A 14,739-nucleotide genomic window follows, 5' to 3' on the forward strand; every position below is an offset into this window, starting at 1 on the left:
CAGTCAGTTGACATGAAGGTCCCCGTGAAATCCCTGCAGGCAAAAGAAATCAGAGGCTCTTGTGGCTGGTGACAGACGGAGTCTCAAGCAGTATGCATAACTGCTTTTTTTTACATCTTTATTATTATATCCAAAGTACGGATAAAATAACTCAGTGGTAAGATGCATATACATACAAATAAAGTCCTTATTACATTTCTAGCGGCTAGTTCCATGCAAAACCTTAAAAAGAAGGTCAATTGCGCCGTGCGTGCCCTGAACTCCATTAAAGAAATGTGTTTTTCTATACTTATTTGTTATTGCTGCCATTATTTTACGATGAACTGAAAAGGTCTTCGTATGGCTTAAGTTTTTTACGTGTTGCCTTGCCTTCGGCTGTATTGTCATTTCAATAATTGTATTAGTTAATTTTATAATTGTAATGTTGAATAGAAAACTGAATATGTAGATTAACTGTGAAAATATGTACTTTGACTGAAATACTATTGAATCTATGAGTAGTATTGACGAATTATGTGTAATTGTCTTTATCATGTTGAACTGAATTTTGAATTATTTATTTTACTAGAATTATTGTGATTCTTTTAAAAAAAATTAATTCCAATTATTTTTGCATTTTTTTAATTTTTACATTTCTAATGCAACAGCAGAAAATCTAGGCAGGTATAACTGCACCAGATCCATTTAATTTAAAAACTGTACTTTTGAGATTAAACAAATGTTGGTAATTTCAATGAAATACCAGTTTAAAAAATGCACGAAAATGTATCTGAAAAATATTGAACCAAACAAATCGAACCGTGAATTATCTGTATCGTTGCACCACTAGTATTAAATTAAGTTTAGCTTAAATCTAAAATGCATGAATAAGAGCTGTGCAAAGAAAATTCGGAGCGTCCGTTTGGCTGTCGATCCAGACCCGGGACGATGTTCGGCCCAAAAAAAGGTTGTTACTGGTGCCAAGAGCAGTCCAATAACCATCAGACCTTGAGCCTTACTTATAAAGCTAGCGTACACACAAAATGGGCGCAAAAGGTTGCGTACACCGTTTTCCGAGCAAAGTTGGGTACCTATAAAAACACAACTTGACGTGAGAATGTACGCACCGCTATGCCACCTTTGTAGTTGGCGAATGTCATAAACATGCAATAACAATAAACATGCTGCTAAAGAATTATCCGTCACTGCATGAAAACATCGCACCGTTATTAAAACGTTAATAACCGACTTAAAACATTTGTGGAAAGTTGTTATTTGACGTGACACTGATGGATGTCATTTGTCATTTATCATAAACACCGTTACGCACGAGTGTATTGCATCCTGACAAAAAGATAAATAAAAAACACAACGCGTACTTGAATACTTCATCATTTTATTCTACAATCACGATAATATTATGTGTTTGATTACTATTAATTATAACAAACATCAGGTTGTCAAAGAAATCATATGTCAAGTATGCCATCAATGGCAACATTGAGTCTTTGCGTCCTTTAAATTAAACAGATTTTGCTAAGCTTACATTCATCTAAAATGTAGTATCAATTAGGAAAAATGTAGAAAGATGCTCACTAAAAATGGAAATGTGTGCCTTGATATCCAACCACTTTTTTTTTTTTAGTTCTGCCATGGTGCATCCCGTTCCACTGACACTGTTGACAGCGGACTCGCTTATCTTCCTCTTGTGCATAATGCCACTGGTGTGTCCTCCAAATATGATGTTTTTTTTCGGGCGTCCAGCTCTCCAACTAAGATTTCCACCTTAGTTTCGGTGAAGTTCTGCTTCTTCGTCTTCAGCTTCTGAGCAACCATGATTCAGAAGAATCAAGGGTCATTAAATATGGACACCGCATTAATGAGCCACTTTGCATTGACCATTTATGACAGATTTAAGGCGTGGAGAGGGCGTGATGTGGGGTGGAGTTGCGTACGCACATTTGGACAGCAGGTGAAGCACAAATTGTGTGAATGTGTGCGTACGCCACTGTTTTTTTAAGTGTGAATATTTTTGTCCATACGCACATTTTGGGTTTCTGGCGTACACAGACGTTTAGTCAGATTTCCACGCACAGCTTTATAAGTGAGGCCCCTGATCTGCAAAACAAAGGTTTTAAAAACAAAAAACATTTTCAAAGGCCTCGTCTTCTTCAATGCCACAAAACTGCCCGTTTGGATTTTTCACGGGAGAACCAAACATGGGACATTGAAAGGTGGAAAAAAGTTTTATTCTCTGATGAGAAAAAAATTAACCTTGATAGTCCTGTTGGCTTCCAACATTACTGGAGATCCCACCTGAAATGTTTTCCACACGGCGCAGTGGAGGGGCCGCCATCATGATCTGGGGTGCTTTTTCATTCAGTGGAACACTGGCGCTTCAGGTGGTGCAGGGGTGTCAAACGGCAGCTGGCTATGTGGAGATGTTGCAGGGGGCATCCCTCATGACTGAGGGCCCTCGTCTGTGTGGTAATGACTGGCTTTTTTCGACAGGACAGCGCTGCAGTTCACAATGCCCGCCTGAGAGAGGAGTTCTTCCAGAGGAATAAGTTCACTCTTTTGGACCATCCTGCGTGTTCTCCTGATCTAAATCCAATTGAGTACATTTGGGGATGGATGGCAAGGGAAGTTCACCAAAATTAATGTCAGTTCCAGACAGTGGACGCCATCTTCACCACTTGGAGCAACATTCCCACTAGCCTCATGCAAACACTGACATCAAGCCTGCCCAAACCAATTTGGAGGTGATTAACAGGATTGGTGCAGCGACTCATCACCTTTTTGTATTTTTATTTTAGGGGGATTTTTTTTTTATTTATTTATTTTTCAGTTATGGTCTTAAACTTTTGATGAACAGCTTATTTCAGCCTATTGTTTGCAATAAATTGCTCACTCAATTTTCTTTATCTCACTCTTATTACTTCCTTTTGCATTTTAAAGCTCTACTTACAGTAGAACCTCCTTAAGATCCAACAGTGAAAAATGTAAATTCTTGCAATTTTTCCAACTGGTCTTAAAATTTTCATCAGGTGTGTATATTGGTGTATACCTGCATTGCATCATCAGAAGTCAGTGGAGGTGTACCTAATGAAGTGTCCAGTAGAACTTGTCGAACTGCCATGGTAAGTAACACATGAGAGCACTTCATGTAAACATTCTGCCTTAAATCCCCATAATTACTTTTGGCAGCCAGCTCGAGAGACATTAGCCATTTTAGTGAAGCAAAGAGATTTAGAGTTATTAAAAGCATATCAAAACAAGCAGTCCAAACGGGACTCTCTCCTAAACAACTTGAGACAGGTGTCAACAAGAGTATAGGCAAACCATGGAAGGAAGTTAATTCACAGCCAGCGAGCCCCTGCCAAGTTCAAGCCTCTGATGAGAGCTTAAGGACTGTTTGTTTTGCTGCTGTCAAAGGTTCAAATAGGGAGAGGACAGAGGTTTTGATGACCCCGCTGGCCCTCAGGCCCACGGTGGGTGTTCTGCAAACACTCCCTATTGACGTGTGGACAAGGAGAGTCCTGCAGACGCCGCTGCTGCTGCCGCCGCCGCCGCCTCGCAACGGCGCTTATGCTCATTTGAGTGGAAATTGACAGCGCTCTCAAAAGAATGAAGAACTGAGCTCGAGGCTGAAAGGGAAGGAGTATAATACGTGTGTAAGGGTGCCGCTACTGTGTATCTTGGCAGGGGGAGTGCATTAGCATTAGACAAGAAAAACTTGCATTGCTTGTGGCATAATTTAGAACAAATTCAGCTAAAAACAAAAAAAAAGAAAAGCCTGCAATGCTACAAAATAATAAACACAAAAATTAATGTCAGTTAAATTGCAACTTTTACTTTTATGTGGTTAAAATCAACAAAATAAAATAATTGTATAAATATTTCAAATATTTAATAAAAATTATGCATGTTTATATTTTTAAATATATATATATTTTTAATCAAATTTGAAAATATAAATAGTATTTTGAGTACCGAAAAAATGTGTTAATAATGAAAAAAATATTGTGTGTGTGTGTGTGGGTGTGGGTGTGTGTATGTGTGTGTGTGTGTGTATGCACATATTGGATATGTAGGCCAAGCAGGAAGTGACCCATAAACATATCCATCCAGCTCTTTCGTTGAGAGCCAGTGATGCCCCCCCTTTCGCCTCCTCATAATCCACATACACTGTCACTCTATAACACACATGGACACACACACACACACACACACACACTCACTAGCACACTCAAAGCCCCCAGTGAGCGCTAAGCAGGCCAGCGGGCCAGCCGAGGGGGCTCATTACAGGTCCGCAGAGCCCCCCAACACAAAGGCCTTATCCGCTTTAGCCACGGGATGATCTGCTCTCTACTGACTGGAGAGAGTCCATAGACGGACAAAAGGAAGGAAGGAGGGGTGGGAAGAGAGGCGAGAAAGAGGAGAGCCGCGGGCTTCAAGGATGTCAGGAGACCCCGAGAGAGAAAGCCTGGCGGGCGCTCACAGAGGAATGGAGGGAAAGGAGAGGAGGCGGCTTAAGCTCCACGGCTACGTCAGGACATTAACATTCACACAACCTCCCAACATCTGCTGCCTCCTTCTTGCCCTCCGTGCCACCTTGTTTCCATATCTCCCAAACGCTGCTAACACTGGAACAAAGACAACAACAAGGTTGGGACGAATAAACTTACTTCAACTTGTCTTGACTCTTTTATTGCAATCCATCAAGACGTTCTGATCCATCTGGACTTCCTCTAAGCCATATAGTTTTATCCAAATAACATGTTTTTGTATAAAAAGTGCTAATTGCTGCATCAAAACAATCAGGTCCTTGGGTTCAATTCCATCTTGAACGACTCTGAAAACCCAACTTTGGGGCCTTTTCATGGCGGACTCTGCACGGTCAACATGCTTGTGTGGGCTTTTTCTCCTGTTTCTCCAACAACCAAAAACATGTATGTTACGTCAGTTTCCAGTTCCCTTGACCACAGCGCTGACACATGATCTGATGTGGTTCCCAGGCTACACTGTCACCTGGAGGGTGAAGCTATGAAGTACTGTATAACATGTACATAAGACAGTGGATCCGTGCACATTTGCAATTCAGCATTCACATCCCTGCAGATTAGCATATTTTGGATTTTTTTTTTCCTTCTGAAAACAGGCAAATTTTTCCCCACAGAGAACACAGTGTGTCTAGCCCAACAGTGACTGGGATGTGGCGTACCAAGCTTCCGGTTTCTGGACGACCTACTCAACCTCCTGGAGCCATGCTGCCCCTATAAAATGAATAAAAACGCAATCTACTGTAACACGGAATCTCGTAGAAATTGACATAATGTGAATGAAATGCTGTCATCATGAGGAGAAGGAATGTTTGTGTGGGAAAATATTTCCCCAGCGGATCGCTCATTCATGCTGGAATCTCCTCACAAACACTAACCCGCCCCCTCCCGAATAAACATGTCGACGCGGCCCCCTGAAACACCTGTTCAGTCTGTGAAAAAAAACTTTGAACCTCACCTCTTACTTATCACTGAGCATGAAAGAAAGCTGGCTAGGCTCATCAAAATGTCTGATCCACTTGTGGTACTCTTCCTTTCTCTCAAGCAAATACAGCCACCATCATCGTCATTTACAGCGGGATCTGGAACACTACTGCTGCCTCCACCGCTACTATTACTGCTACACACCCCTCACCATTAGTGGTGTTTTGTCAACCCACCACGTCCCCTCCTGCCACCCCAAACATGGTGAAGCAAAGCATCGGCTCAAGTATGCTGCGTGTGGACTATCATGGCGAGCAGACTCACTGTTGCACACACATGGGAGTTCAAAGTCTATAAACTTATTAAACTTTGCACAGAAACACACCCACAAATGTTGCTCAGATTGAAGTTACAGATGTCCACTATCTCCTGGCATAAAGTATTAACTACACGCGGCACCATATTTGCAGAAATGGCTTGTTAAATTCAGCAATGTTGCTTGTCGCAATTTTGCGACTTTGGAGCTTCAAGGAATACGTTGCTGTGTGATGGGTTTAGTGTCATTTGTAAGATGACATTGTGAGTCAGACTTTTTAAGATTGCAACATGCATACTGCAATGTATTGAGAGGGGTGTAACATTTTACCATGCTTATGTATAAAATGTAGCATGATAGCCATACATGCAGAATGTTTGATGCAGCTGTGCAGGCGTACCTAATGTTGTGACCAGTCATTAAACGTTACTCTTACTACTGTCTGTGTACTGCCAACTGAAATTTAACAAAATTCTGATATTGTAGGTAGAACGCCTGTTTTATGGTGACTTCATGGAATAAGACAGAAATACATTTCATGGAAAAAAGCGGTCATGTTACCCCAGTTGAGTTGCATAAGTGACGCAACACAAGCCTGCACAGCGCTGTCTTGTCAAATGCACCGCGTACTTCACGAAACAAGTTTACCAAGCAACTTTAGATACAAACCAAAATAGAGGCAAGCTGAGGAAAACCTAATAAAGCGGAGGCAACACCACACAAGCAGTTTTCAACTTGCCAATTGCACCGTGTACATAAATGAGGCACCGCTCAGCTCCTATGTGCCTCCCGTCTACACAGTATGTCTCGGGAGGGGCGGTCGCTGTGTGTGACTGGCCGATCATAATGAGGATTTTCATTCATCACGATTACGGATAATGATGAGATGCACTCCTTTCATGATCATATTCGGCGAAAATGCATTATCCGTAACGGATACTGCTTATGAACGAGTATCCAGCTCATCCCTAATTTCAATGGTCACATTTATTCTGCCAACTAACTGAATCAGCATCAATTTTGAATGGCTGTTTTTTGGCCTTGCTCAGTGGCACCATGGCAGTCATTGGCTTCCAGCCTCAAACTGGTGACTCTGCAGTCCATAGCCAAGTCCCTGCAGACAGAGAAACTGCCGCAACATTATGACAACTCTCCACCGTAACGACAAGACTGTTGGGACTGAGTGTTGCAACCTCCGCACATGCTGAACATGGTCCACTACACGTGTATAATTGTATAGCGTGAAATGAAAAGGTGATGATGTCTGTGTCAGATGGTCAAAAGCCCAAAAAGTTGAGACGGCAAGCAGCTGCTGCTCAGCAACCTCCGGTGAGGCCAAAGACCGCATGTGTTCAGCACATACAGTATGCGTGTGCTTCGTAGATGATGTATGGACGCCCACTCCTTTCATATATTTCCTGTGGTTAAATTAGAGCAGTACTGGGCTGCGCGTGTGGGTACATGACTGTAAACATGAAGACATCTTTCCACGCAGTCAATCTCTGCCTGTCACACGTGGCTCGCAACTCACACAGCGGGTATACATATAATGGCATGCAGGGTGACATCAATGAATTATGTCCAGGAAGGTGTGTTTGAAATTAAGCTGCTATAAATGTGGACCCAGGGAAACTCCATGTGTAGTGTGTGATTGTATGAGGAGTTGTGTGTGTGTTTGTGTGTGTGCTGTGAGTCTTATTGGGACTGTGATGCATTTATTCAAATAAAGGGAATGCAAATGCTTCAGAGAGGTGCAATGAATCCATTGGTGAAGTCACTATATCTTTCACTTGTGAGTTTCGTACTGTTCACTGCACAATGTAATCTCTGAGTAAAGAGTGTGCTTTTAAAGGTCCCGTATTATACTGTTTTCCAAGTGATGGCAGATTCTTCTCACATTTGGTGCTCATTTAGGAGTGGGACCATGATACTCTGATGATAGCTGTGACTTATGTTTTTTTTCCTCTTCATGATGCATTTTTTGACTGAGATTTAGAGATTTATACTCCGGAAAATACGGTAATCTGATATCACAACTCTGCACAACTCAGTCGTTCATGCAGCACAATAATAAGCAACAGAATGAGCCCAGTTTTTACTTCATAGACTATAATGATCTAGAGTTTGAGACATTGCACTTTGCTTTGTTCTTATTCAGATGTTTGTGCCACATAGAAATGTGCAACTTTCCAAATTGCATCCTTGCTGTTGATAGTTGGAAATGCTATAATAATTGACTATTGGCAATGATTTTTAATGACTATTTTCAATCAATATATTTCAATAAATGTGGCACTTTTCTATAACTTGTATTGCATAGGGCAGTATGTACAAACGGTGTTTATTTGTGAAATACATCCAGTGGCATCACAGTAACAGAAGCATAAATTAGTTTGAGGGTAGTGCTGCTGCCTGTATCGGTATCGATAATGATGTGCTGGACAAAATGAGTATTTTGGATATCATAAGAAAGCCAATATCAAGCATCTCTACTTATTATTGTTATAACATCATTAAAAAGCACATTATGCATAATTGATGTCCTTACCTGCAGCCTGCAGGACCATCTGCATTCGAACTTTAGCCTGCTCTGCTGGCGTCTGTAGGAGACAAACACAACAGTAATTAAAGTGACTGACTTTATATTTACAGCCAGAAACAAACTGGAAGAGTGAGCCTTCTACAGCACCACCAGCCTCAAGAATAATCTACCAAGATCACCGAGACATGTCACAGAGGCCACTTCATGACAGCACAGACGAGCCCCAAGCCGACACAACTTTTATCTATATAATCTACTTGGAAAGCCTTTGGCTCCCCTTTGGCGCCACTATATTTTACCCAAGACCATCTTTAACTGAAACCATTAGCGGGAATGTTCCGCTTAAACTGTCCTCGCCGAGTACCAGGGGACAACTTTCAGCATGTTGCCACTGGCGCCTGTTTGATAAAAAAAAAAAAAAGAAAACTGAAAAAAAAAAAGAAAAGAAAAAAGCTGCTCCTCTGACACACCAGGGAGGATCAATGAGAAGGACATGAAGAGGAATTTACAGCAAGAAAACAAAAGGTGCTGTAACAAGTCTTGGGAGAGTGAGATAAGTGGGCACAGAGCACATTTTCAAAAGATCACAGGAAAAGACGCAGCACTTTCTATTGGGGGTGTGTGTTGCACTGGGAGACACAGCCTTCAGCTTCGCTGTAATACCAATATCTCTGCTATTAGATTTAAGGATCTTAATTGTCAAGGAAGAATGATGGCAATGATTGTGTGGGGAACCATTAAAAAAAGGGATGCATCGGATTGCTCTTCCAAGGCTTTTTGGTACGACGCGGCGTCACGGCGGCCCTCGTTACCATGTAGCAGCGGAAACTGTGTGGAGGATTAGATAGAAATTAAATGCTAATGGGGATGAGATCTGAAACCGCTGCCTGGGAGCATCATTTAGACGACAGGGCTGGGGTGTCGCTGACAGCCCAGCGCTTCCTCCCTCCCTCCTACAAGCTCTTCCTCCCACTGTTTTCCCCCCTGGCACCCCACAACGGGAAAAAAACCTGATTTATCAAACTGTAAACTTGTCACTTTGTAAAAACGTCACTTTACGGTGGCAGGGAAATACTGTATAATGACCCCCTTTAATGCAGCGGTGTCAGGGTGCTCAATCCTACACGCATATTAAGGCACACTTACTGCGGCGTGTGTGTGTGTGTGTGTGTGTGTGTGTGTGTGTGTGTGTGTATCCCCTGTAGCAGGTGACATTGTGGATCACACTCCACATTGATGGGTGCTATACTTGACAGCTGAAATTACCAATCACTGTTATGCCGGGGAAGGGGAAGGCTTGAATCCGTCAAGCATGCACCCCACACCCACTCACCCACACACACATCTCTATGAAGAGGTGTTGATGGCACAATTCAATCTATTTTTATTTATTTTTTTTAGCAGCTTTACGGCAAACAAACAAAAAAAAACAAATACAGTGTGATGAAGTTGAAAGGTTGAAAGAAGTATACCGCATATTTAGACTCAGTTGTACTAACTTCATAGTTCATAACTGTATTCCTTCCTCGCATCAAAGTTCATTACAACTGGGCACATCTGTAATTTAATTAGTATTCTCTTACACTGGCCCCAAGGCATGTGCAAGGCCAAGTATGCTTCATGTAAACATACACTTGTGCCAGATTTGATTTGGTAACACAACACTGAAATGCAAATAACTAAGGCTACTATTAAAAAAATACAAAAAAAAGTAATAATAATAATAATACAATAAAAAAAACCATACTTATAAACGAAAATAAAATAAAACATAAAAAAAAAAAGTTTTCTACTGGGAAAGCTGTCTTTTTTTTCTTTTCTTTTTTTTTAAGTAAGCTGTTATCCTGTCATCAAAAACAAGATGTGGCCAATCAGTGTGCTTTGCCAGAATTCAGCAAGAAATTGAACAGGATTTAAAAAAATTGGACTATTGAGCAAAATTAAAATATTTCATTTCCATTATTTCCGATTCTTCTTCATTCTTCCAATTATTTCAGTGATTCTTTTTGGTGTAAGGGTGCCAACAACTTCAACCACGAGTGTATCAACACTAAATTATTGTGTTCTCCGAACCTGCTGACTAAAAACCTGACAAGTTTTAGCAGTGTTCAATCACCGCCACATCATTAAAAACATGTAAAAAGAGAGCAGTAAAATGTCACGTTCATGAAAAATACCGTAAAGCACCGTGTATAAACCGCACCCGTGTATTAACCGCACCCCATTTTCAGGCTCACAGGGGGGGGAAAAAAACATTTTGAGTTCATAAATGCTTGCCAACTCTTTCATCTCAAATCAACATGTGTAAAGGTACTAAGCAATTTCAAAAAGAGGAAGAAGAAAGGAGAAATCTGCCGTCCATCAATTCATCTGCAATGGAATTCATGTAAGAAAAGTTGGCCGTCAACTTGCCGATGATGTCCACTCTCCAACACCGGATGACTGACTCGTCCACACCGTGCTGCCGTCCTGCTGCCCGGTTCCAAAACTCTTCTGTATACCGGCAGACGGAGCGTTTGAACGCTGCGGTGAAAGATCATCGTGGCATTTTGAGAGGGTACAGGCCCGGTCACACCGCCCGAACTTTGCTGTAGCGTCCCTTGAACGGTAGGAAGAGGGGGCCGAATTTCGACAACGGCCGTCACCGCGCACAAAATGGGAAAAAAAAGAAAACACGGGCGTTGTCCTAGCGGTGCACCGCTGAAGCCGGCGTTGCTTTAGCCTTGATTTAACGGTAGCGAATGTTGGTTTCGCAGTGACGCGAGTGGTGATAGAGCGGCGTTCTGCGCATGTGCATGCAGCATGCGGATCAGTTATCCATGTAGTGTACATAACACTGCATTGCTTCAGTGTGAATTTGAATAAACTCCAACGTTGTATTGTATTTTACATTTTAATGGAAGCTTACGTTTTAATGGAAGCTTAGGTTAGCTTCAGTGTATATACAGATCATTTCACTGTGTGAAAATACAGACAGCCGTCAGATAAGTTAGTTGCATACACAAGCATTTTCAGCAACTGTACAGCAGAGGGCGCTAAAGTCAAAGCAACTGTCTGACCCACAGACGGCTATTCTAAAATGGGCTTCTCGTCAATTTCTGCATCTGGTCACAGACCTGTCATCGTGTATAAACCGCACCCCGATTTTTTGCTTCTTACCAGTGGAAAAAAGTGTGGTTTATACACAGCGCTTTACGGCAGTGGTAAAAAAAAAACAACCTTGCATTGACCGAAATATATGTTCGCAAAAGCAATGTTCTTTTTAGCTTCTTGCTGTGACGCTGGTGTGTGTCAGAAGCAAAACAGGAGGCGTTCAATGTGCTTCCCATGCTAATTAACGCACGTGATGGCAGGGGACACGAAATGTTATAACGATTGTTACTGGATTTCCAAAGTGCCTTTATTTTGTCAGTATCATCTGTGTAGCAGAAATTGCGTGCATATTTTACAAATCATTTTACACGATGCAATTACAGTTCATATCAGAGCCACTCAATAAAACCATTATATTCATGGAAGGTTTTTGTGTACTTTTTTTCTCCCAATATCCAGGAATAAATGATCAATCCAAAAAAACAACAACAATGTAACAATTACAACCAAGGAATTTCCATTTCACCTACAACTAACAATTTCAAAATATACATAGAATAGAAGATCCTTGTAAATACCTCTGCAGGGTTAGAAAACGTGTCATATATGAGGATAATCACAACTAGACTGTGTGTTTCTAGCCTAAAGTACGAAATAGAAGAGGACATGTTTACTAACAAGTAACGAGTACAGCAAAAGGCATTGAACGAACAAACAATGACTGAGAAGGCACATACAATGATGCATGTGGCATCGCACTATTGCATTGCACTTGGACACATTTTTTCCTCTCTAATTCACACACGCGTGCACTCCTCCTCTGTGTGTTATTCATTAGTTAACAATAAAGAGGCGTTAATTGCGCTCCCCAGAGGCAGCTCTGAGAGAGAGCGAGAGAAAAAGAGGCAGCTGAAGTAGCGCCCCGTTCAATCAGAACACAAACATGAGGCGCAGAGAAGTGTGTGTTGCTGTGAGAAGTTCTAACATTTGTATCCATTATGTAGAGTCAAACTGATGCCATCATAAAACCATTAATAACTCAACAGACAATGTGTTAAGATGCATTTGTCATGCAAGTATAAAATCACCCTTTGTCAGAGGGTTTCACTTTGTAGGGAGTTTGTTCATATGACATCAAATACAAGATCACTATTACATTTCAAGACACGACAAGACATATTTGTCTCGTAAATCACAATATACCTGTACGTATAGGTGTACCTAATGTTATGGACCACCGCAAATGATGTAAGTCAGGCAGGTTTGAAGGACAAGATTATTTAAATGAGCCTTGATTGGCCTTGGCAGAGGTCTTCCCTCTTCACAACCACTTCAGTAAGACGGTCTACTGATCAGAGACGGCCTATCCGACTGATGCTTGGCTTCTTAAGCAGCCTTTATCCATGTGCAGACCCATCATGCTTTGCTTTGCCTGGTCAGCCTCAGGCCGAACAATAATGATGATAATAAAAATACTAACAATAGGAGCCTCTTGGACCAGCTCTCGCTTATAAATAGATGACGTTTCCTGCATGCCTCGCCTCGTTATGCACAGTGCAGCATTGTTTTTACCCAGCTGAGCGCGGGTTATTTATTTTGCTAATGGCTTGTGTTTATTTTTGACTAATGGGACAGACGCAGGGCACTTAGGCTCAACAAAATGTGTCCGTTAACACTGCAGTGAGGTCAGCCAACGAGCTGTGAGCCAGGCCGGACATCCTTCTACTTCATCCAGGGCAAGAGCTCAAGCCCTGAGTCATGCATGAATAATTGAATAAGAGGCCTGAGTGGTAATGCTAGTATTAAAAGGACTGGAGGATCAACTTCAGATGCTTTTTAAGAAGGATGTTTGGACGAGGCTTCTCCTTCACACACATGGAGATGGAAGGGGCCTCACTGCTGATAATAGTACTCTCGGCATTCATGCCAAACACTAAAGATGCACTCACACCTGTTTGCCTGCACTCACACTGCTCTACAAGATTTGACCCATTATGCGTGTGCCAGTACTTCATTATACAACTGCTGCAGTGGTGGGCGGTGCATCTGGTACCTGGGCCTTCAGTGGGGGACCCAGTCCACCTCTTAATATCACCACTATCACAGCACAATTATACAAACTATTAATAATATAAAAAAACACACTACAACAATGCGTGGCATTACAGAATTGGGGATGAATAGCATTATTACTAAAGCAACAAGCCCAGTTAACTCTATCTTCCAATACATCATCTCTAAACAACTCCAAACCTCTCTGCTGCAACATCACCTGGAGCATTTCAGAATCAATATTTATCTAAAAACATAACAAAACATAAACAATGTAATAAAATATGTCCCACTCGGCACTCTTATACCTCGTGAGTCTGGAAAACTCCCAGTGAAAATGGCGAACAAACCTTTGCCCAAGCTGACATAAATATATATAAATATCCATCCATCCATCCATTTTCCTCAGCTTATCCAGGTCACAGGGGCAGCAGTCTCAGTAGGGTAGCCCAGACTTCCCGGTCCCCGGCCACCTGTTCCAGTTCCACCAGGAGGACACCAAGGCGTTCCCAGGCCAGCTGTGAGACATAATTCCTCCAGTGCGTCCTGGCTGGGCATGACCGGAACACCTCACCAAGGAGGCGTCCAGAGGGCACCCGGACTAGGTGCCCGAGCCTCCTCAACTGGATCCTCTCGATAAGGAGCAGTGGCTCTACTCTGAACCCTACCGGATGACTGAGTTCCTCACCCTATCTCTGAGGGTGAGTCCAACTCATTTCAGCCGCGTGTATCCGTGATCTCGTTCTTTCAGTCATGATGACAAAGCTGATGACCACAGGTGAGGGTGGGAACATAGATCAAACAGTAAATTGAGAGCTTTCCCTTTGGGCTCAGCTCTCTCTTCACCACAACGGTCCAGTACAATAACCGCATTACTGCAGTCGCTCCAACTTTCTGTCACTTGTGAACAAGACCCCAAGATACCTGAACTCCTCTGGGGCAGGACCTCATTCCCAACCCAGAGGGTGCAATCAACCCTTTTCCGATTGAGAACCATGGCCTCGGATTTGGAGGTGCTGAGTCTCATCCCAGAAGCTTCACACTCAGCTGCAAACCACCCCAGTAAACGCTAAAGGTCACAGGCCGATGAGGCCAGCCGGACCACATCGTCTGCAAATAGCAGAAACGAGATCCTAAGGACCCCCAAACTGGACTCCCTCGACGCCTTGGCTGCGCCTCGGAATTCTGTCCATGAAAATTATGAACAGAATCAGTGATAAAGGGCAGCCTTCACCGGAAACAGGCTCGACTTACTGAACCGGGCTCCTGCT

General features: G+C 42.4%; 1 protein-coding gene across 3 annotated transcripts in view; it reads right to left on the reverse strand.

Moving 5' to 3' along the window:
* rsrc1 (arginine/serine-rich coiled-coil 1) overlaps positions 1–14,739 on the reverse strand; it is a 169,436-nt gene that overhangs the window by 81,363 nt on the left and 73,334 nt on the right. For all 3 annotated transcript variants that reach the window (XM_054795190.1, XM_054795189.1, XM_054795188.1), the window contains exon 6: positions 8,330–8,381. In XM_054795190.1, coding sequence (XP_054651165.1) covers positions 8,330–8,381 — 52 coding nt within the window. The remainder of the gene's footprint in view (positions 1–8,329; positions 8,382–14,739) is intronic.

Source organism: Dunckerocampus dactyliophorus, chromosome 12 (assembly GCF_027744805.1).
Source record: "Dunckerocampus dactyliophorus isolate RoL2022-P2 chromosome 12, RoL_Ddac_1.1, whole genome shotgun sequence".
NCBI classification, from domain to species: domain Eukaryota; kingdom Metazoa; phylum Chordata; class Actinopteri; order Syngnathiformes; family Syngnathidae; genus Dunckerocampus; species Dunckerocampus dactyliophorus.